The sequence below is a fragment of the Anas acuta genome, chromosome 8 (assembly GCF_963932015.1).
Source record: "Anas acuta chromosome 8, bAnaAcu1.1, whole genome shotgun sequence".
Classification (NCBI taxonomy): Eukaryota; Metazoa; Chordata; class Aves; order Anseriformes; family Anatidae; genus Anas; species Anas acuta.
In genome coordinates, this window is record NC_088986.1 from 22,653,636 (window position 1) to 22,676,415 (window position 22,780).

Genomic DNA, 22,780 nt, shown 5'->3' on the forward strand with positions numbered 1-22,780 from the left:
AAGGAAAAACGACCTTGAAGGAATGCTTACTGCAACCTGAGACTAAACTTTGTAAGAGAAAGCGACCTTAGCACTGAATTGTGGTGGTAGGGATGCCACCATCTCTGCTGGGTGGTTTACAAAAAAAAACCCTGGAAAGACTGGTATTAAGCTTTAAGAACTATCATAGCCAAGATTGCTAAAAACCCACAGCATCTTAATGTGTTTAGCTTGCCTAGAATGCCTAATTAAGATAGGTGTCATTGGTCTTCAATAAAGAGGATTAATGATTTTGTACGTCTTCATGTAAGCCCCATTATGTTAAGCTGAGGTTTTGCAGTCAGCGAACAAAGCTGCGGGAGATTGTGTTGCCTGACAGGCGTGCCAAAACAAAAAGCATTTGCTCTCCTGTAACTAACGAGGGGAGGGATCGAGTGGTGTCTGATTGTAAGAATTGGTCTCTGCTTGGAGTTAGTGAGGAAGAACATAGGTAGCTGAGTATCAGTGGGATGTAGAAAACGGTGTATGCTGCTTTAGTAGTGGATAAAACTGGTTGGTGGTTCAGAATGGCAAAGCACAATAGAGGTCCCGTAGACCTGTACCTCTTTGGATTCATCAGCTGGTCTCGAACTTGCTCTTTGCTTACACTGGGTGGGACTCTGCTCCCCCAGCCTCCATCTATGGGGTCAGGCAAATGAAAGATGGGGGAAGCCCTTCTACCTGTGCAGACAGAGGCAAAGAAGTTGCTGAGTACCTCAGCCTTCTCCACGTCTGTCATTACCAGTTACTCAGATATAGAAACTCACTCCTAATGTAAGAAATTAGCCAGCTATAATCACTCACGCACTGCTGTTTTCACCCCTCGGTTTATTTTTACAAATGTTAAAGGTGGTTCCCGGGGACTCCTCCTGTCACCCCAGCGCAGCAGCCCGAAGGGAGCTGGGGACTCTCTTGGGCTCTTCCTCGAGGCTCTGCGCACAAGGGCTGCCACCTCTCGCACAAGGGCTGCCTGATGGGAAAGAAGCACTCACACAACCTCTGAGAATTGGCAAAGGTGTTTATTGCCATGTGGCTCCAGGCTAATGCCTGGAGTGGAGCCTGGGCGATGCGGAATAGGGAGCTTGCCGAGCCCTTCGGCACAGCTGCCGGTGTTCCTTGATGACGCTTTTCAGAGAGCTGCCGGCGGAGTCCCATGTTTGTTGTGGCCGAGGTGGGTCCACTTCCATCGGTTCCTCTTCATCTCGTGCACCCACCTCCATGGGCTCCGCGGGTTGGAGGACGAGCCAGTCCCTGGCAGGGACTGCCCACACAGGCTGCCTTCCACTGGGCATGTTTTCCGGCCACGGTGCCGCACCAGGACGCCTCCCAGTTCCGGGCCTCGGGTCTGTTCTGTTCTCCGCCTGATTGTCATTCACGGAGTTCCTGCTGTTTCCTTTCCCTTGGCCACGGCTGGGTCCCGCATCATGTTCTGACCGCTGGGCATGGCTCCGCTTCCCGTGGCCCTCCAACCCACGCTCTCCGTCATCACTGGACCTCCAGCTAGGCCCAGGCCTGCTGCTGCTGTCTGTCCGAGGGGCCGGCCTGCTCCCCGCATCGCTTTGGCTCCAATGATATTTATCATAATAGCCTCTGGGCCGGGCACCAGACACCTCCTGGGCACTGATGGTTCTTGTGCTGGAGGTGCTGGCCCTCGACCCACGGCGCATCCATGCAGAGCCAGACATCCTCCTCAGTGGTCCCAGGAACAATTTCTTGTCCTCGCACTGAGAAGGGCTGCTGCTCGCCTCGCGCTCGCTTTGCTCGTAACTCTGGCCTTCCTTCAGCCGCTGGCTTTCGGAAGACCAAATCGCTGAGCAAGTGGCGGGCCAGGGGCAGGGGGGCCCCTTTTATAGGGCCCGGGGCAAGGGCGGGCCCGCTGGTGGCCACTGTGACCTCGGCAAAGCTCTGTGATGGAGCGGCCCGTGCGAGGCCGAAGGCGGCTGCCTTGGGAGAGGCCCGGAAGATGCCCTCATGTGGAGCAAGGACGAGGGTTGGGGGGGCTGAGGGCCCCCTTTCTGGGGCTGGCTCCCCCCCAGGCCGTTTGGCTTGCCAGAGAGAAAGGCTGCCCCATGCAACCCTGCCTCGACCCGTTTTCTCTCGAGATCTCCAAGGGTCAGAGTCTGCCGCTAACAAAAAGAAAACCCCACCAACGAAACCAAACCAGAGCAATTCACAAGGCTAAAGCAGTCAAAACTGAAGTACCGATCACATAATTTCTAGGTTGGAAGAGGCCTCAAGATCATCGAGTCCAACCTCTGACCTAACACTAACACGTCCTCCACTAAACCATATCCCTAAGCTCTACATCTAAACGTCTTTTAAAGACCTCCAGGGATGGTGACTCAACCACTTCCCTGGGCAGCCTGTTCCAATGCCTAACAACCCTTTCGGTAAAGAAGTTTGGGCATGGTTTAGCAGTGGACTTGGTAGTGCTAGGTAGATGGTTGGCCTTGATGATCTTAAGGGTCTTCTCCAACCTAAACGATTCGGATTCGAAGAGTAGAAGTGCCCTGTCCTTAGGGAGATTCTCCAGGAAACTAGAGTTGGTTGGTTCTGTTCTGTCACGCTTTAGGCATCCAAGTTGTGCCCTGGCAAGCTTTCAGATGTAAACTGTTCATGTAGAAGACCAGGTTACTTGCTACCGAGAAGTATTAATTTGCTCTTGAAATTAGGCAAAGAAACAACTAAAAGAACTCACTCAATTAAGCAGTTACATATTGTAAGCTCCTCAGTAGAAATCCAGGTTCAGGTCATCTTACCTACCTATCAACTTGTAGCAACATAGTGATCCAACAAGAGCATGGGGGAAAAACGCTTTACTATGCATACAGCTAAAGGCTTCTCCTAAGCAAATATAAAAATTTAAAGGGTAAATTATGCCCTCAAATTTCATGGGGCTAGGGAAAAGCTGTTTACACTGCTCTTAACACTTCTTTCCGTGCCTCCATTGAAGACTCAAACATCAAGACTCAAATTTTAGACTCAAATTACAATTACACTTTGCTGGGTAATGCAGGAAACACTACGTGAAGTGAAAGGTAAACCAGAATAAAGGAGGAAAGTAGGCTCCCCAGTAACATGGAAAACAGACTAGAGGCAAGTTGGGCCAGATCTTCAGTGGGTACGAACTGGCAGGCAGCCAACGAGAAGGGTGCTACTTTATACTTGCTTAACCTCTACCCTTCATGTTCCCCCCCTTATTCTTGCAAATGTTATTTGTGCTAAGATAAAGCATCAGTTAAGGTAAATCCTTACATTCTGTAGCAACCATAGTTTATTTCCTGGTATTTGTTAATATTACGAGCTTATCTGAAAATAAGACAGCCACAGTAGCCATCAAAGCCTTCTGTTTTTTGGGGGTAAGACACTATGCACTCTTCTTTCTTTCCTGTTTTTTCAAAGGTCCAGCATGTTGCATCACTTCCAATGCCCAAAGAATCTCATGGCTATCAGTGACAGCAATGCTTCTGTTTCTAGATTGCCCAAAATAATCAAAAAGACCTGGGCACTCAACCTGAAGCATGAAAAATACCTAAACTCAATTCAATTTATCTGAACGAAGTCACTCACCAACACTTAAATCAGCCTTCCAAAGCACGTTCCATATGGCAGATTTCATGACACGCAGAAGGAAAAGACAGCTATAGTTTCAAAAAGAAGAGCCAAATTTCAATTTTCTTGCTCTGCAGATAACTGAGCCACCATCCTGTAAATCCCTTGTCCTGCTGGCAAGTCCAGGAACAGAGGGGGGTTTTAGGACGCTCACAGTCAGAGCAAGAAAGTCCTTTTCAATTGGGAATAAACAGGAAAAAAAGATACCTCTAACTTGGAAATGAAACTAGAGAAACATAGAATAAATAAGGTTGGAAAAGACTTTCAGGATCATCTGGTCCAACCATCACCCTACCAACAATGTCACCCACTAAACCATGTCCCTAAGCACCACGTCCAACCTTTCCTTGAACACCCCCAGGGGCGGTGACGCCACCTCCTCCCTCGACAACCTGTCCCAATGCCTGACCGCTCTTTCTGAGAAGTAATGTCTCCTCATTGTTTTACTTGTTGAAGAGCAGTGCTCTTTGTTCAGTCCTTTAATTCTTGAAGAGTAGGGGCATGACGTTTCCATTTTTCCACTCCCCAGTGACAGCACCCCACTACCAGGACTTCCCTGCTGTGATGGAGGGAGGCTTGGCAACTCCATCAGCCGGTTCCCTCAGGACCCTGGGATTCTCATCAGGTAGCTGAGTATCAGTGGGATGTAGAAAACGGTGTATGCTGCTTTAGTAGTGGATAAAACTGGTTGGTGGTTCAGAATGGCAAAGCACAACAGAGGTCCCTTAGACCTGTACCTCTTTGGATTCATCAGCTGGTCTCGAACTTGCTCTTCGCTTACACTGGGTGGGACTCTGCTCCCCCAGCCTCCATCTATGGGGTCAGGGAAATGAAAGATGGGGGAAGCCCTTCTACCTGTGCAGACAGAGGCAAAGAAGTTGCTGAGTACCTCAGCCTTCTCCACGTCTGTCATTACCAATTACTCCGATATAGAAACTCACTCCTAATGTAAGAAATTAGCCAGCTATAATTACTCACACATTACTGTTTTCACCCCTCGGTTTATTTTTACAAATGTTAAAGGTGGTTCCCGGGGACTCCTCCTGTCACCCCAGCGCAGCAGCCCGAAGGGAGCTGGGGCCTCTCTTGGGCTCTTCCTCGAGGCTCTGCGCAGAAGGGCTGCCACCTCTCGCACAAGGGCTGCCGGATGGGAAAGAAGCACTCACACAACCTCTGAGAATTGGCAAAGGTGTTTATTGCCATGTGGCTCCAGGCTAATGCCTGGAGTGGAGCCTGGGCGATGCGGAATAGGGAGCTTGCCGAGCCCTTCTGCACAGCTGCCGGTGTTCCTTGATGACACTTTTCAGAGAGCTGCCGGCGGAGTCCCATGTTTGTTGTGGCTGAGGTGGGTCCACTTCCATCGGTTCCTCTTCGTCTCGTGCACCCACCTCCATGGGCTCCGCGGGTTGGAGGACGAGCCAGTCCCTGGCAGGGACTGCCCACACAGGCTGCCTTCCACTGGGCATGTTTTCCGGCCACGGTGCCGCACCAGGACGCCTCCCAGTTCCGGGCCTCGGGTCCGTTCTGTTCTCCGCCTGATTGTCATTCACGGAGTTCCTGCTGTTTCCTTTCCCTTGGCCACGGCTGGGTCCCGCATCATGTTCTGACCGCTGGGCACGGCTCCGCTTCCCGTGGCCCTCCAACCCACGCTCTCCGTCATCACTGGACCTCCGGCTAGGCCCAGGCCTGCTGCTGCTGTCCCTCCGAGGGGCCGGCCTGCTCCCTGCATCGCTTTGGCTCCAATGATATTGATGATAATAGCCTCTGGGCCGGGCACCAGACACCTCCTGGGCACTGATGGTTCTTGTGCTGGAGGTGCTGGCCCTCGACCCACGGCGCATCCACACAGAGCCAGACATCCTCCTCAGTGGTCCCAGGAACAATTTCTTGTCCTCGCACTGAGAAGGGCTGCTGCTCGCCTCGCTCTTGCTTTGCTCCTAACTCTGGCCTTCCTTCAGCCACTGGCTTTCGGAAGACCAAATCGCTGAGCAAGTGGTGGGCCAGGGGCAGGGGGGCCCCTTTTATAGGGCCCGGGGCAAGGGCGGGCCCGCTGGTGGCCACTGTGACCTCGGCAAAGCTCTGTGATGGAGCGGCCCGTGCGAGGCCGAAGGCGGCTGCCTTGGGAGAGGCCCGGAAGATGCCCTCATGTGGAGCAAGGACGAGGGTTGGGGGGGCTGAGGGCCCCCTTTTCTGGGGCTGGCTCCCCCCCAGGCCGTTTGGCTTGCCAGAGAGAAAGGCTGCCCCATGCAACCCTGCCTCGACCCGTTTTCTCTCGAGATCTCCAAGGGTCAGAGTCTGTCGCTAACAAAAAGAAAACCCCACCAACGAAACCAAACCAGAGCAATTCACAAGGCTAAAGCAGTCAAAACTGAAGTACCGATCACAGAATCACATAATTTCTAGGTTGGAAGAGACCTCAAGATCATCGAGTCCAACCTCTGACCTAACACTAACAGTCCCCACTAAACCATATCCCTAAGCTCTACATCTAAACGTCTTTTAAAGACTTCCAGGGATGGTGACTCAACCACTTCCCTGGGCAGCCTGTTCCAATGCCTAACAACCCTTTCGGTATAGAAAAATAGCTGGTTTTGGTTAATGGGCTTGAAAAAGTGAACCTGAGGAAAGACGTTAGCAATTCTTAATGTCTCTTCTGTAGGCCTGGACCGTGTTTTTTCCTGCTTTGTTGTTGTGTAGCACTGATAAATGCAAAAACAACAGAAGCCCTTTGTAGTACTTGGGCGCAGCACACGTCTGCTGCAGAACTGGAGGCGCGTTGGCTGTGGGAGCGCCTGCTCTTTGCACGACAGATTGAGAGATGGCCGTGCTCCTGGTGTGCCAGTCAGGGAACAATGACCGGTCTGCTGGAAATAAGCCCAGGAAAACTGTTGACTTTTGGCCTAATTGCTTCCTGTTGCAATTGAAGCTGCACTGCATTCCTTGGCCAACCTTGGGAATGAAGGCCGGTGCCTTCGCTACCGCGCTGTTTCCTCTAGCGGCCTGTGGAAGGCACTGAGGAAGGTTACGGGAGTGGAAAGGACTTTGGGGTGTGGAAAAATTTCTGTGAGATGAGTTGCCAACATTGTTTGATAGATTTAGATGGGTGATTTATGCTCCTCTGTAAGAGAAATATGGTTCTATTTCGGTTTTGATACACTTTTTTTCCTTTGTCAGCTATAGTCCTGCATTATAACTAGACAGCCTCGTTGAAGGTAACCCCTGCCTAGTTAGCTTTTCATCATTTTGCTGTGGTTTCACCCCTTCCTGAAATTTAAAAGGATATTCCTCTCCCTTGCATGGGACTCTTCCCATTAATGAATTGTCTAATTGCTATTTCAGCTTATTTGCTTCCTGAGCATTAGAGGAGGTGGTATCCTAAAGCGAAGATGGCACGTAGAGATGTGATCTTTCCTTTTTTCCTTATTCTAACCTGAACCACTGTAGGGAAGATCAGACCCTAATTGTTGAGTTGCTATAAACTGATAGTGTTTTGGTATGGCCATTAATAATGTGCTTCCCCATCCTTTGACATCGGTTTTGGAGACCTGGGTTTTAGCAAGTCAAGTTCAAACTAACATCTCTTACCTTTGCATGTTAAATGAACATTTTAGTGGATATACTTGTTCAGACTTCTGACACTGGAAATGACCAGTATTAGCTACTGATTAAGTAAATACATAAGTGATTTTAAAGCTTCTAGGGTAAAAACTATTTGGCCCTAAAAATATCTAATGGTATTCCAACAGATGAGCGGGTTCTAAGGCTGATGAATTCCTGAAGTGATGTTCTTGACCGCTTGGCTGCTTGCATCTCATTTGTGTTTGATCTATTCAGTTCTGGCTGGGCAGCACTGGACAGGCTGTGCTGCCAGCCTCCAGCTCATCACGTCACAGCTGCATTGCTGCTGGGCTGGGGCAGCGGCTGTCAGCAGAGGGACTTGTGCTGGAAACGCTCTGAGAATCAAGATGTAAAAGTGGCTTGATCCTTCTGGTAGGATGCACGACTTTTAAAGGAGTGTGGCTTTGGTTCCCAGCCTTATTCCTGAACAGCCTTCTTCGTTCTAGAAAGAATGCTTTCTAGACCACGGGGAGGGGGAAAGCATCTTCATCCTGTCCTGTGGATTTCAGAGCAGGCGTTTCTGCACAAGCAGTAGCACAGTGTTTAATGTGTTTCACTGCTGGAGTTGTAAGGCAGTACCATGTTACTTTTCCTAAAAAAGTGAAAAGTATGATTTAGGTTTGATTTCTGTGTATTTAAAGAACTGCTTTTTTTTCTAGAAGGAGATTTTCTGTGTTTGTTTGTAGCACCTGATCTGGGCTGTGCAGAGCAAGTGCATGGATGCCCTTGCCTTGTGGTTAAAGCTGAAATTCCAGATTTTTTGAAAATAATAGTAATAAAAATTCCCTGTCCCTGTGGGAGCAGAATTTTAAATTGAGGTCAGTGTCTTTTTTTCTTTTTTTATACAGGTAAAATATGTATTCAGCACTCTGATATGCCCAGCTCTTACAGTATCTCTGCATATTCATGCAGTGCTGCAGCCGCGATGCTGACACTTCAGCACTGCTGCTTGGTTCCAGGATAAACCAGCCTATTGGGTTTTCTCCTAAACTCTCCCTATGAACACTTTGTTCTCCTCACCCTTTGTCATTTTTTTGGCTTCAGACTGTACATTTGGAGCAGAAGCCTTGTGTCCTCCTGCCATTCACTGTTCAGGTGGTTATCACCCTCGCCGAGCGGGAGCTCAGCCAGCTTTCTGCTCATGCTTGCTCGAACAGACGATGGGCTTTTTGACAGTAGTTCAACTTCTTAGAGAGGGTTATCAAATGCAATCTATTGCAGACAGGGAAAGGGAATGTTCTGAAAGTTGTTGGCTTCATTTCTTTGCAATTTTGCTGTCAGCGTTGTGTAACTAGGAGTTGTGTTAATGTGGCGTTCTTGATCTCTGGCTGTGCTTAGTCTGAAGCAGAAAATCGGTAAGTCTTTTTATCCTCTAACTCCCTGAAGAAGGGTTTTAGTGCCTCACGTGGTATTGTAAAGGGCCCTAGTTTGTTTTAAGCGATCGGTTTGTCCTGAATAGCAATTCCTTTCAGCTTCTTGTTAAAGAGAAAAAATAAATCAAAAATCCAAGTATGAAACTGTCATCTTGGTACGCATTTTCTATACCCTAGGCTACTGTCATTTCAATACAAACAGTAAAAGGAGTATGTTTTTGTTATGAATTTCTCTTCTTCCCCATGAGAAAATATCTGTAGCTGGCACTCTGCTGTGAGACAGGCATCTCCCAGTTGATAGGTAAAAGAAATTGTGATAGACCTTTTGATAAACTTTGGCACCTTTGAGAAAGCAATAGGATACAACAACTAGCTTACATGTTGTAAAACATCACAGTGGATTTAAATTACTCTGTGTGTGATGCTTTTTGCATTATCTCTGTTTAACTAGAGTTTGTATTCATATGTCTATATTCTCTATGTATGTTCAAAGGGAGTAGAGGGTAGGACACATTTATTTGGAGAGTCCAGTAAATGTGGGCATTGTTTTTGATACTCTTTCTATGAATTGTATGTTTTGAGACACTATGTGTGATGATCATGAGGAAAGAGAATCAGTAATGCTCCTAGATTGGTAATTTAATTTTGCTATGTATTTGTTGACCCCTTGCTATCTCAAATTGAAATTAACAGCCCTACTTTATTGTACAGCTTGATGTAAATCTTCCCCCACCAACTTTCCATTTTCATTGCAGCTGAAGGTACAGAGGAAGTTCCAAATTAGTCCAATATCTTAGAAACTGGCCAGTCTTTTCTGGGTTGTAACAACTTATTTCTTTTTATATTTCTAGGGATTTTCTTCCACGAGGTTCTGGAATTGTAACAAGAAGACCATTGGTCTTGCAACTTGTCACTGCCAAAACAGGTAACTGCTCTTGCTTCTCAATTTAATGTCTTGACAAAGTGTTGGTGTGTATTTCAGCAGGAGAAAAAAAGTCCACAAAAATTTAAGCAGTGTGAAGAGAGATGCTCCTGTACTGTCTGCAACAAAGGCCTGCTGCTTTGGAATTGTACCCTCAAGAAAATCAATCTCATTATCCTGATAAATCATTAAAGTGTAAATCCTAGAGCACATAGTCAATTTGGTCCAAGATAGAAATTATGGCAGAGGAGAAAAAACAATACATACAAATAGTTTTAAAAATTAACTTTGATTTTTCATTTCTTGATGAGTTTTTCAATTGTGTTAACACCCCAGAATTATGGTATTTCTGCCTTCAGCTCTTGCTCCAGTGCCATAGATTTGGTTCCACACAGCTTGTTTTCGTGACTTGTCTTTTTTAGTTGGACTCACTGCACTAAGTAGAGCAGAAGGTAGCCTTTGTGAGAATTGGGCTTCTGTGTATTTGTCTGGTCAAAATAAAAATACAGCATGTGTATCCCACTGAGCTACGTGAAGTACTGAGACCTGTCATTGGAATTTACCAACTTCGTACTCTTCCAAGTGGTGCTTTGTCTGCTGTTATGTAGCTTGGTTCTCTGGCATATTTTATAAACAGTTTTTCTGTCATTCACTTTTTTTCCATTCTAAACCAATGTAAGCAACAATATCACTGATTTACTGTTGATATCCTCTTAAAATAGTAAAAAGAAAGAAGTTACATCCAAATCAGCCTTAAAAAGGAAAAGAAGTGCTCTTTAAGTTGTGAAACACTGTGAAACTCAGGAAGAAATAAAATTGAAGCTTCCAGTAGAACTTCAATCTGTCTCTGTGTGAGAGATTTAATTAAGTTTTTGCGTGTTCTTTTCCTTAAAGGTCTCTTTGTCATTTACAGGAAGGTAGACTTCAGTCTGCATAGGCTCTAAATTTTTCTCTGAATTACTGCTTGTAAAGAAAGCTTTTATTTTCAATGCCTCTATGAAGTTTGCCATAGTCTTATACTATGGAAGAGAAAAGAAAAAATGTGGAATCCATTATTTATGTATTCCCATCTTAAACCTGGGAGTTTTCAAGTGTGTAGTACGTGTACTGTGCTTTATATATACAAAAAGGTCAAATTCATTTAAGCTGGAGGTGTGAGCTCTTGTCACTGCTGCATCTCTGGCTTTAGAGCCCTGACAGAAGATGCTGAAATGCATGAATAAAATCTAGCTTTGGAGAATCTTTGTCTAATTTTCCCAGCATCATGTAAGAGCAGAAGAAAAACAAAAAAAAGAATCAAGCTCTATGCTGCTATTCCTAACAAAATGGCTAAACTGTGGGGCCAGAAGAATCAGTAAGCCAACTCTTACACTCCTAACCTGAGGTGGTTGAATACTTCTTCCATGACATCCACATCCTAAACTTATCCTTGCCTGAGCTGTATTGCCTTATTTTGTAAAATCATAATTGTCTGTTTGATTAAATGATCAGTTAAAGGGATTCTCTCTCTTTCTGTTTTTTTCTCCATTAGTATATTCACATAATTTTACCAGCTTTAGATAGACATCTCCATTTTTGTATGAGTGCCTTCCTTGCTATGAAGTATTTTTTTTTTGTTTGTTTTCATTTTAACTTAAAAACACAGCAAGAACTCCAAAAATCTGAGAAAGTGAGCTTCCACCTAATTTCTTGTTTCCTGGATGCTGGGACATACTTCTCCCTTCGGGAAATGCTGTATATTTATTGGTTGTGCTTCAGTGCCAAGAAACCTTTGAAAATACAGGCTTTGATTATTTTGTTACTTTCTTTAAACTGCTCCATTTGTTGTTGTTGGTTTTGGTGGTCAAATTCTAAATATCCTTATCTTTAAGCCACTTTTATCTTTCTGAACTAATTTTAAAGAGAGAAAATAAAACTGCTTAGAGAAGCACAGTGTTCTTTTACAGGAAGCAGATGCTGGACTGATTTTTATCAAGTTCATAATTATTTAAAATGCTATAGAAAGTAATTGGAGGACATTATCAGGTTCTTGCTACTGTAAAAAGCTTGGCTGGTCTCTAATGTTAGGAATTTTCTCGACTCTTTTAAAAATAACTATTCTTAATCTCATTATTCCTTGGGGGAAGGGGAATGCTTTCTATATACCGTAAGAGGTAGGCATGGAGACCTGACTGCAAGATATTTTAGATTCATTTTGGAAGTGGTTAAAGCTTCACTTACCCTAGAGTGGTTGCACTAAGGATTCAAGTTTGGCAGCTGAGGCATTTGTGCACACCCCAGAGGAAAACTTTGGCCACTCAATATTTGGCTTGGAGGTGTCATGGAAATGTACAGCAGGGTTTGGCTGTGAGGAGTTATCGGGACCCTCCAGCATCTGAAAGGACCTGAAATATCTGGGTAAAGTACTGGTCTTGTTCTCTGCTTTAAAAATGAGAGTATGCAGGTGGTAACATGAAACAATTCAATACTAAGAAGTGCATCTCTTAAGACATAGAGGTGTTTTTTTGTTTGTTTGTTTTTTTAAGTTTTGCCTACATTGTTTTTTTTTAAAAATTCTGTGTAACTAGTGCAAAGCTATTTTATAGTGACCTGTTGACTTCCTCTAATCACTGTGACAAGTTTTTTTGTTACATGTGGCTTTGTCATTTGCACTTCCACACCCATGCAAATACTGTACTCAGCTGAAATTTTGGAAACAAATACAGAAGTTTTAATTAAATATTACACCTGGCAAGACAGTCTTCAGCAGCTGTGCCTATTTTCTTTTGAGTGTGATAATGTATGAGTTTGAGAAATACATGGTGGTATAGAATAAGTTAAAATATGTACATTAAAAATAAATGTACAGTCCTTCAAAGGACTCTCTCTTGTTCTTGAGTGTCCTACTTAGGGTTTTTCTTGTGTCTTCTTGGGACTGCCCAGCTGCATTTCAAATGAAGTTTTAAATGTGGCCTGCATTTGATAAAGCACTGTACCAGCTAGAGGAGGAAAAAACCAAAACATCTCCATCTTGTAAATATTTGAGGTTCCAAGCTGGCTGTCTTCTGGCAGTGGGAGGCTGGCACTCGTTACTTGTCCCAGAGAAGTCCATTGGCAGCCCTGTAGGTAGGGTCACGGTTCTGCATGCTCAGTCTTCACCTCATATTTTTGACTCAGTTGCTTCTCTTCTTTTGAAGAAAGATGGCATATAGCATCTTGCTGAGAGGGAATTGAACCAGATAAGCCCAAAGTCACTTGTTCTGCAGCAAACAGACACAAATTCTGGTAACGTGGCTTTGTTTCCCTGCACAGAAAGCAGGACTGAAAGACTTCCCAACAAGCACGATGAACCATCTAGATGTGCCTCCATGTCCTTCTCTGTGACCAGAGTTCTGCAGCGTTGGGAATGTCTCGTGTCAGGTCTGACAAGGCTCTTACTCTTGTGTGCCTTCCTTTTTGCTAGTTTCTGAATAGCTCAGCAAACCGAAAGCTTTAGGAGGAAACAGTCCCCTCCAGGAGGATCCAATTCAGGGAGTTTTTAGAAGGCACAAGTGTGGCAGGGTGCTGTTAGCTTGCTGCCTCTGATGGGGAACTGAGTTCAGGTGTTACGAGGCAGTTGTGATAAATTGGTCCTTGGAGGAAGGGGAATGCTTTCTATATACTGTAAGAGGTAGGCATGGAGACCTGACTGCAAGATATTTTAGATTCCTTTTTGGAAGTGGTTAAAGACAATAAGACATGTCTGTAGGAGGAATTCTGTTCACCCTTCTCCTGGGTGAGAAGTTGGATGTGAGGGCAGTTTATTTTATGAGAGCCTGATGTCCAAAGCAGGTAATAGACGTGCCAGTTCTTCAAGCAACTGCTGCAGCCTCAGATACAGGAAGCTCTCCTCTTCTGACCAGACAGCATTTGTTTTATGTGCTCAGCAGTGGGGATGTTTCAGCAGTTACTAATAAGTGTAGAGTGCTGCTTTCATACTTTCTTGCTCTTGATTCCTTTTCAGGAGGAGAAATGCATCACATATTCTTGCAGTTGTGCTCTTAGAAGTATTTTTCTTTGTGCATCTCTAAGATATGTGCTGGCACCCAGCATGAACTGGAACAAGGGTTTTTAAAGACTGCATTAATGTTCAGTAGTCTTGGAACAGCACAAGTGGAATTTCCATAAGCTTACCTAGGTTTCATTTCAACTCTTACAGTTCTCTTAGGGCACTAACCTGTAGTGATTTGTCCTGTGTTATCATAATTCCTTAAAGGAGAGCTACCGAGCTGGTGAGTTTTTCTTCATTTGAGCTGGTGTGCCTTAATTTAGGTGTTAAAGCCTATTTTTAAACATGCAAAATTTTTGTTTCACAACTGTCAGTATATTTCCTAGATGGATTTTTTGATTTAGTATTGCATTAAGATTAAGTACGTTTCTACAGGAGTTAGTTGATATTGGAAGCTGATACTTGTAATTGGTGCCGCTGAGTAAGCTTTGAGAAGATAATGACTTAGAACAACTGAAAAGGTTTTAAGAGTTCGTTTTCCATTATTATTTATTGCATTTGCCACAGATTCCCTTTAACCTTAGGCAATCTGTTCTTCCTCTTGATGTGTTTTCTCCTGCCCGTGAAAGTGAAATAACTATCTAGACTCCTTGAGACTCGGTACTATGCTTTCTAAACATCAGTGACAACAAAAAGGTCTGGTCTGGTTTTGGGTGAAGCTATTGTCCTAGGTCTTATGTTTGTTAAAAATGCTATATAAATGCTGTTATTTGCTATTTAAATGTTAAAATGTCTTGGTGCTAGGAGGGTTGTTTGCCTCGTTTTATTAGCTTTTTAAAGAAGTCAATTTTTCAATCTCTGTGCTAAAGAAATGGCACGCTAAGGTTTTGAAAATCAGTATTGAGCTGAACGTTTTTAGATGAATGAACTGCATGTACAATTGCTGCAGGTGTTCCAGTTCTGCTAATTAGAACATTAAGTAGAAAGTAAATCACCATAAGGTTCAAAAAACATTGATTTTTTTTTTTTTTTTCAGAAGTCTTGTAGGTATTCTTTCTTATTGAAGTTGCTGAGCTTTAATGCAAGTATCTTCTGCTGTGAGTCTTTTAAGCATATCCATCTTTTATTGCCATCTGGTGGCAAAAAAAAGTCCCCTAAGAGAAAATGGAAAAAACCTCTGAAAATAATTTAGGCTGTTTACTACAGCTAGCACAAACAATCTTACAGACCTCATCAGCAGGCATGCATTTGGAGGTCTTCAAGGACAAAAACTCGAAAGGTGCCCCAGTAAGGGAAGGACTTTGCAGGGCGGAAAGAAAGATTGTGGCTGCCCTTTTCTGGATCTCACTATCTGGCAGCCACTCATTCAGACGAACAGGGATGCTGTGGAAAACAGTGAAGGCTGAGGAGGTGCAAACCCCAAAAGCTAAGAGAATGACCATCACCACAGGGTGGTTGTGACTGGTGATGCCTTCTTGGGCGAATGAGAGATTTGTCATTCAAACAGGGCTAACATGTTAGAAGCGGGGTAGTGCTGCCTGTCTGAAACACGAATTTAAGCTGTGAGAGCAGTGTCTGCAGCCTTACAGCACCTTGCTTGCTGCTGCATGGCTGTGCTGTACTGGTAGCAGCGCCTGCAGCCATCTGAGCTGCTCAGCAGCGGCACTCAGAGTAATACAGTGGCAGAACACAGGCCACTGATGTCATGCTGTTGTAAAATACAGAAGTAAATATTGTGCAAGATCCATTAACAGAAATAGTCTGATCTTTAGTCCTTCTGCTTTTTTTTTTTTTTTTTTTTTTTTTCCAGTCGTGGAAAGATTTTGGCTAAAGCTCTGCCTCTAGCTTTAAGAGAAATGTCTGGAGGATGGCTGTGTGAATGGTCAAATGCACAGAAAGCATCATCTGTAGAAGAAGGCTATCGTTGGCTAGATGAAATCATAAAAGCGTAGGGAGAAATGACACACAGGAAAAAATGAGGAGCATTTGGAAAAATGTTATCCCATAACACTTGTTTGCATGATTTGTCTAATGAAAACTGAAAAGGGAACTTATCTTTTATCGTGATACTTCTGGTTGGATGCATTGAAGATAACTATGCTATGGTAGATTTTTCTATCTATGTTATCCAAGCTGCTTTGAGTGATTCTGTGCTTAAAAACAGAAGAGTATTCTACACACAAAGATGTTTTATTTTTTTCTTTCTATTGACATAACTTAAGTTTTATACAGAAAATATATTTCTGAAAACTGGACAGCTAGGCAGGATCACTCGTTCTGAATGATTTTATGTCGATTCCCACAAAAAGTTAAATAAGATGTGTTCCTGGTATGCTTCTGTGTACGAAAACTGAAGATTGCATTAGAGCATGTGCTCGTCTAGTCGGGCTGAGGGCATCATTGCCAAGGACAGGCTGGGGCTGGGGATCCAAACAAAGCACGGCTTGTTCATCTGAATTTTAATTCCGTAGGCTGTGCGTGGCACCCCAGGTTATGAGGAGTTGTAAAGCCTGCTCCTTCAGAGCTAACGGGACTGCAGATGTCCCTGAGAGGAATGAGTAATTGATAAATATTAATCATAGCTGAAAGGTAGTAAACTTTAAAATTTGAATTATCTTCGTTTCAGACAGGGACTCTTTCTGTTATTAAGTGTGAAATGGAATAAAGAGAAAAGCTTCCTCGAGTGTCAACTGATTATAACTGGGCATGACCTATTAGTTGTTTGAATTTTTGAAATCTTTTTCTGAGAAAATCTTATGAGCTAGTGAATGAAAAGGTGCAGCTAAGAATACAGTTTATTTTGTACTTGAAGCTTGATCTGAATCAACAAAGATGTTTAATTCTGTGTACCGTGTTGTCTTTTAATTGGAAATATTTGAATATTCCTTGTTGTTTCCTTAATAGAGAGTTGAATGTTAAACAAATAAACCCCTCATTCATTGTCATCTTTTCTGCTGGATGTGAAAAGGAATATACTATACACTGGAGTACTTAGTGCTGCGAAAAGTAAGGTGGAGGGGTTTTTAGGTGCTCTTTTGCTCTTAAAATGAGATGTGTTATTTTTTTCTCAGCAAGGGTGGGATTCCCTGACCCTCACACTTCAAATTCAAAGGGATTACAGTACTGTAAGGCAGAAACGCTGGTGTCTGTTTTTTGCCTTCCTTGTTTCACTTCTTTTTTGCTTTAACTGTTGCTATGGTTTTGAATGCAGTTTTGACTATTTTATTTTTTAACAATGCAGTCAGCAACAGTAATAAAGTGACAGTTGGGAAACCTGAGAAGCAGACTTCAGTCCTGATGGATAAGGCCCGCTATTCATTTGTCCCCTTGGATCTGCTCTCCTGAGCTGCCATTCTTTGAGTATCAAGCAAGTTCTTTACCCTGGTGTTTGAGGGATTTTTATCAAAAACATTTTGTGGGGAAGAAGCACCTAAAAGGAACTGTGAGATCAGGCCTTGACTACAGAGCAAAATCAACTGGGATGTGCGCCATTTTGTCCAGCCTTTCTCCAGTCCTGCTGCTTAGGCCCAGTAGGGGTGAGGCGTGAGCTCGTGTCTGTCGTTACTATTTACATCGCTAATTTCTGCTTATGCCCTCGCTATGTGGGATAAACATTGTGTTTGTCCTGTTTTGAAGGAAGAAATTGCACTTTTAAGAGATGTGTGTTTGGTTATGCACCTCAAGGGCAGGAAACCCAGAGGGATACAATAAATAGCATCAGTATTTGGACTCGAGAGTCAAAGCAGGTCATTTCTGAGTCTGACAAATTAGACTGTATCTGTCTCTGAAGACAAGTTGATTCCTGGTTGATGGGGCAAGCTGTACGATGACTGAAGGCTCAGAAATTGTGTTTTACCACCAGCAAAATCACAGCCGCATCTATAAAAACTTTCATCAACTTTTAAATGTGGCTTCAATTTAAGCCACAAGAAGTCCTTAGGCATTGAAGACTTGAGTTTAAAAACATTGAAGTGTCTTAAGTGCTCTTATTTTGGTTATGAATGTGTAAAATGTGCAGAATTCCCGTGGTAAAATCATATGTAACACAGGCTGTTAGCTTTTGAAAACAAATGCTAATAATCTTTCATGATACAGAACTTGAATTACTTTTCCTCAGTGTGGTGATGTATTACAGGCAAAGCAATCAGATGAAAACTCAGATTCTGCACTGAAAACTGTTCTTCATTCTGTTAATGTAAATGTTATTTATTTCAATCTTTAAAGTTTTTCCACGAGATGAAATGCTTAGGATATGAGAGTTAATTTGGCTTTTTTAACTAATCTTTTCTTGGTTTTGGCTGGTTTTCATCTGTGCAGTCATATTTATGGCACATGTTCATATGTAATGCTTTCTGGATATACATGATGACGTGCTTTTGTGCATGAACATCTGAAGAACACAAAGGGCTTGAAAGTAGGTGCTTAAGACTGTTATGAGCCTGTGAAATATAGAGATGCTACTGATATTTTTCACAGAATATGCTGAATTTCTACACTGCAAAGGAAGGAAGTTTACTGATTTTGATGAAGTTCGTCAGGAAATTGAAGTAGAAACGGATAGAATAACAGGAGTGAACAAAGGCATTTCTTCAATTCCTATTAATTTAAGAATATATTCTCCACATGGTAGGTAAAATCATTCTCCTCTATATTCCCCATTGTGCTCTATATTCAAGTGATGTAACATATTTCAGAATTCTGTCCATTTGGTGCTCTTTTTGTACGTGTTCTCATTGCTTGATTAATAGTCTGGGATGCAAAGATTTCTGACACTGAGTTGGACTAAAAGTGGGTATACATGTACATGTGTAAGAATCCTCAGTTTCTAATATGTTACGCAGCCGCTCTGCTGCAGAGAGCTGTTGGTTGGCCAGAACACATACTCTATCCTATTTAACATCCTTGTGATTTAAAAATATTCCCGCTGTACATGAGAGTGAAAACAGTCCCTCCCCCAGCACATATTCTATTAGTAGCTCACTAGTAAACTTACTAATAAAGACACCTAGTAGGAGGTGGGAGACATAGTGGGGAAAAATTTTTGCCACCCTCCAGATGCATTCCCTTGAAATATAAATAGGAATGATCTGATGGCCTGTTATCTGTGCTGTCAGGAATGGAAGAAGCTTGGAAAGACGTTAATTTGTCTAAGAGCACCTAGTGAGGTTCAGTATACAACTCACATAGGTGAATAGTGCTTAATATTTAAAATATTAAATAGTATTCTGAAATCCAAGTGAAAGACTCTGGAGGGAACTATGCTATCAAGTGTACTGTCCAGGTTGTCAGGTATTTTATTTGAACCACTAGCAATGTTTATGTACTTAAAAAAGTAATTATATAGGGTTTATATGATTAAAATCTGTCTTCAGCCTTAGATGTGTAGATCTCTTTAGACATGTCTGGTATGTTAACCAATGTTATGATTCTGTGTTTTCCATACAGTATTAAGCCTGACTCTTATTGACTTGCCGGGAATCACAAAAGTGCCAGTAGGGGATCAGCCTCCAGATATTGAGGTACAGATCAGAGACATGATAATGCAGTTCATCGCTCGAGAAAACTGTCTGATACTGGCTGTGACTCCAGCTAACACTGATCTGGCCAACTCAGATGCTCTGAAGTTGGCTAAGGAAGTGGACCCTCAGGGTAAGCATCATTGAAAAAAAAATTGCTGAGCCTTGTTAAACAGATTTGAGGAATGCTTTTTAATTGCTGGCAGTGATGACCCCTTCTTTTCCAGACATACTCTTATTTGTGGTTGTGGCTGGTCTTGTGCAATACTTGTTTTGAAATAATCACATATTTGTAATAATTGTTATAGAATTATAAGATGTAATTGTTCTTCCTGAATATAAATGATTCTTCACTATCTTTTTTTTTTTTTTTCTGCCTGCCTTTGGACCTGGTCAGGCCTTAGGACCATTGGTGTGATCACAAAATTGGATCTGATGGATGAAGGAACAGACGCAAGAGAAATTTTAGAAAATAAGCTACTCCCTCTTCGTAGAGGTAAGAATGTTCGATTGCCTCTATTGTTTGCAATACAAAAGAAGTTTCAGGTAAAGGTGGTGTTAGAAGGTTCTGGAGATGAATCAAAAGTTATTCTGGATTTGATGAGTTCTTAGCTCTTATCACATTCTATTTAGCAAACGTGGAAGGTGGCTGTGCTAAAACTATCCCGTGAGTAAAATAATTTATTTCTAGACCTGGAAAATACACTGCATATTCCAGAGGAAACAGTCAGTACAGGTTATTAGGTAATTTTCTTTTCTGTGCCATATTGCTGTCCTTTGCAACAAAGGAATCTTTTTTTTTTCCTTATATATGGCAGAAGCCAGCATCAGAGCCTTGGCAATCTTGCTGTTAACATAGTTTTGACCCCTTCCAGAAATGTTCTGTTATTGTTCCAACAACTACTGTACCAGTCACTTGCACTGTTAACAATATCAAGAATTTTGCTCCTACTTATACTTTACTGACAGGACCATCATCTTCTTCCAGTTTATGTTTACAGAAAACAATTGATAAATGTGGCGGTCCAGCAGACATGAAGAAATTTCTCAGTTTTCCTGGGTTTTGCTAATACCATATTATTTACTTATCTTATGCTTACCTGTTGGGTATTTCTTAGTTTTATGTTCATGTTTATTTGAAGAGGTTTCTTTGGGGTACACCAAAATTTCAGGTATTTCTGCATTTGAATTGGAGATTTAAAAGGTAGTGTATCTATTTTACGTAACATCCAATTTGTTTATCCTGTTTAAGTTCATTACAATACTTGTACACAATACCTGAAATATCCGAACTGGAAACTTTAATTTGAGCTGAGCCAGTGTCGTTCAACTTAATATGAATTCAGTTATGCAGAGAATAGCTGCATTCACATGCCCGTTGGTTTTGTGTTGTTTCAGGTTATATTGGTGTTGTGAACAGAAGCCAAAAGGACATTGATGGGAAGAAGGACATTAAGGCTGCTCTCCTAGCAGAAAGAAAATTCTTTCTTTCCCATCCAGCATACAGGCACATGGCAGATCGGATGGGAACACCGTATCTCCAAAAAGTTCTAAACCAGGTAAAACCTAAGTTTTTTGTGGTGAGAGGCAGCTCTCATAATGACAGGATCATTATAAAATCTTCCTTAAAATAAATGTTGGCTGGTGAACCTTATATATTCTTTCCTGCTTTTAACCTTTTCACTTTTCATAATGTAATAAACAAAGTTGTATATTACACGTATCATATACATATGTGCTGTGAGAAGCAGAGGACCTAGTTTTTGGACTCTTGTCAGCATACATACACCTAGAATCATTAAGATTGCTAAACATAAATTATCAAGAATGGAAGCTTTCATAATATTCAGTCTTGACTTTTCTCCTGAGGAATGTTTTGTGGCTCAAAAAAATCAGTCAATTCTGGTATGTTATGTATCTAGACCTAAGCTCATAATGGTACCCTGTGACTGTGTAGTTTTCCAACTTCAGAAGTTCTTTAATGTTTTATTCCAGTTTAGATTTTTACAAATTAGTAAAGTAGCTTCTTTTAGTATTACCTAAAGGTTGAGGTTTGGGCTATAGCATTAGTCACAAATGCAGTACAGTAATGTAGACGTACCCCTTACAATTCTTGGGAAGATGCTGGAGGGTAATGAGCCATTTAATGTACTTCTTTCCTCTGAGGCTATACATGGAAGCACATAGTTGTAACCTACATTCTTTTTTTTTTTTTTTGAGCTGCACTGTGGACAATGGGTGGACTTAGGTGACTATGAGCGAGATTGTGTAGAAGCTGATTTTGACCATTAGAGGGTACAGAGGTTCCCTGCTGCCTTGGGGAAGAATTGGCATTCCTTGCAAAAACTCTTAGAAATATGAGTTTGCTCTAGCAAAGCATAATTATATGCATTTGATCTACAAAACTGGAAGTGCAGGTACAAAAGAAGGAAAATGAATGTGACACGTGTAAGTGGTCTTGGAGCACTGGGGTCGTAACATATTCCAATCCCAGCATGCTTTTATAACCACTCCCTGCCCCTTTTCATGCTCTGGATGAATTTGCTCTTACCCAGATTTATTCGGAACTTCTATTTTTTTTTTTCCTTTTTTTTTAACCTGATAAAAATGTAGTTTCTGGCTTTTACTGACAGTTCTGCACTTCCCTGTTCTGTTGAATACTAAATACGATCATAGAAAGTAAGTTTCTCCTCCCTTCCCAGTTATTTCTACATGTATATTGTCCTATTCCTTAACTGTCACATTTCTTCTCGTTTAACAGGGCTTTTTGAAATCAAACTTAGAAACTGGTGGGGAGGGAAGAAGACATTTTTAGAAATCATGTGTCCTGAGGGTTCCCTGTACGTCTGTACTTTAACCATAAAATCTATGCTTTATTGTAGCTTTTAATAGCAACAGTGTACCATACACTAATGATATAAATGACAAATACTGTGATCAGAGGAGATGATTCACACCGCTTTTATTTTTGCGCAAACCTCTGGTCTGTTTCTATGAGTTCATGCCAAACCTTGTCAGACTGCAGGTTTCTTCAGCAGGAAATGGAAGTCAGCTTCCCAGTTACCTGGAGGAGAAGCCAGTAGCTTACTGTCCAAGTCAGTACACTACCTATACCATGCTTCAAGGCGTTTTTAATTCTTTTCACCACTTCAGTAATGTTCCTTTCACAGCTTGAATAGAACATGACCAATGATGCATCTCAAGTCCAAAATGGACAACATCAAATCTTCCCTGCCTCCCTAGAATTGCTGATGATGCTATGATTTTCTCAATTATTACTGGCATTACTATTATTTTTTCAAATGATTACTGCTATTACTATTATTTTGAAACTCAGTTTTACCAGCCAAAACGGGGTTCTTGGCATTTCTAAATGTCAAACTTTATAGTATTTTCTCCAGTTCATTGGAGAAAAATAGCTGGTTTTGATCTGGAATAGACAAAGACCAGGTCAACCTGGCTTTGTCCATTTTTGATAGCAGCTGGAAACAGAAGAAGAGCTCTTGACTAGAAGAAGGAAACTAAGTGGGGCTGGCCTGCTTAATTTCTTGCTGCAGTGACTTTGCAGCTGTTGAATCTTGACAGCCAGGTTAAGGAATACTCTGGACTTGCTCAGAAGGAATGCTAATGCCATTTATTTGTGCCTTAGAAAAAAAAAAATCAGCAGGATGCAAGAACTTGCCTGCATCCTAAAAGTTGGCCTGTGTTTAGGATGCTTTGCCTCTTTATATTTTGAAAGAGTAATAATGTATTT

General features: G+C 42.3%; 1 protein-coding gene across 15 annotated transcripts in view; it reads left to right on the forward strand.

Annotated features, from left to right (window-relative positions):
• Positions 1-22,780, forward strand: part of DNM3 (dynamin 3) — a 182,154-nt gene that overhangs the window by 8,535 nt on the left and 150,839 nt on the right. For 13 of the 15 annotated variants that reach the window (XM_068690747.1, XM_068690746.1, XM_068690749.1 and 10 more), the window contains exons 2-6: positions 9,473-9,546; positions 17,987-18,136; positions 18,956-19,159; positions 19,424-19,522; positions 20,425-20,585. In XM_068690747.1, coding sequence (XP_068546848.1) covers positions 9,473-9,546; positions 17,987-18,136; positions 18,956-19,159; positions 19,424-19,522; positions 20,425-20,585 — 688 coding nt within the window. Of the gene's footprint in view, positions 1-9,472; positions 9,547-13,178; positions 13,354-13,720; positions 13,794-17,986; positions 18,137-18,955; positions 19,160-19,423; positions 19,523-20,424; positions 20,586-22,780 lie in introns of those variants that run through there. The other 2 variants (XM_068690745.1, XM_068690743.1) reach the window with 2 other exon arrangements.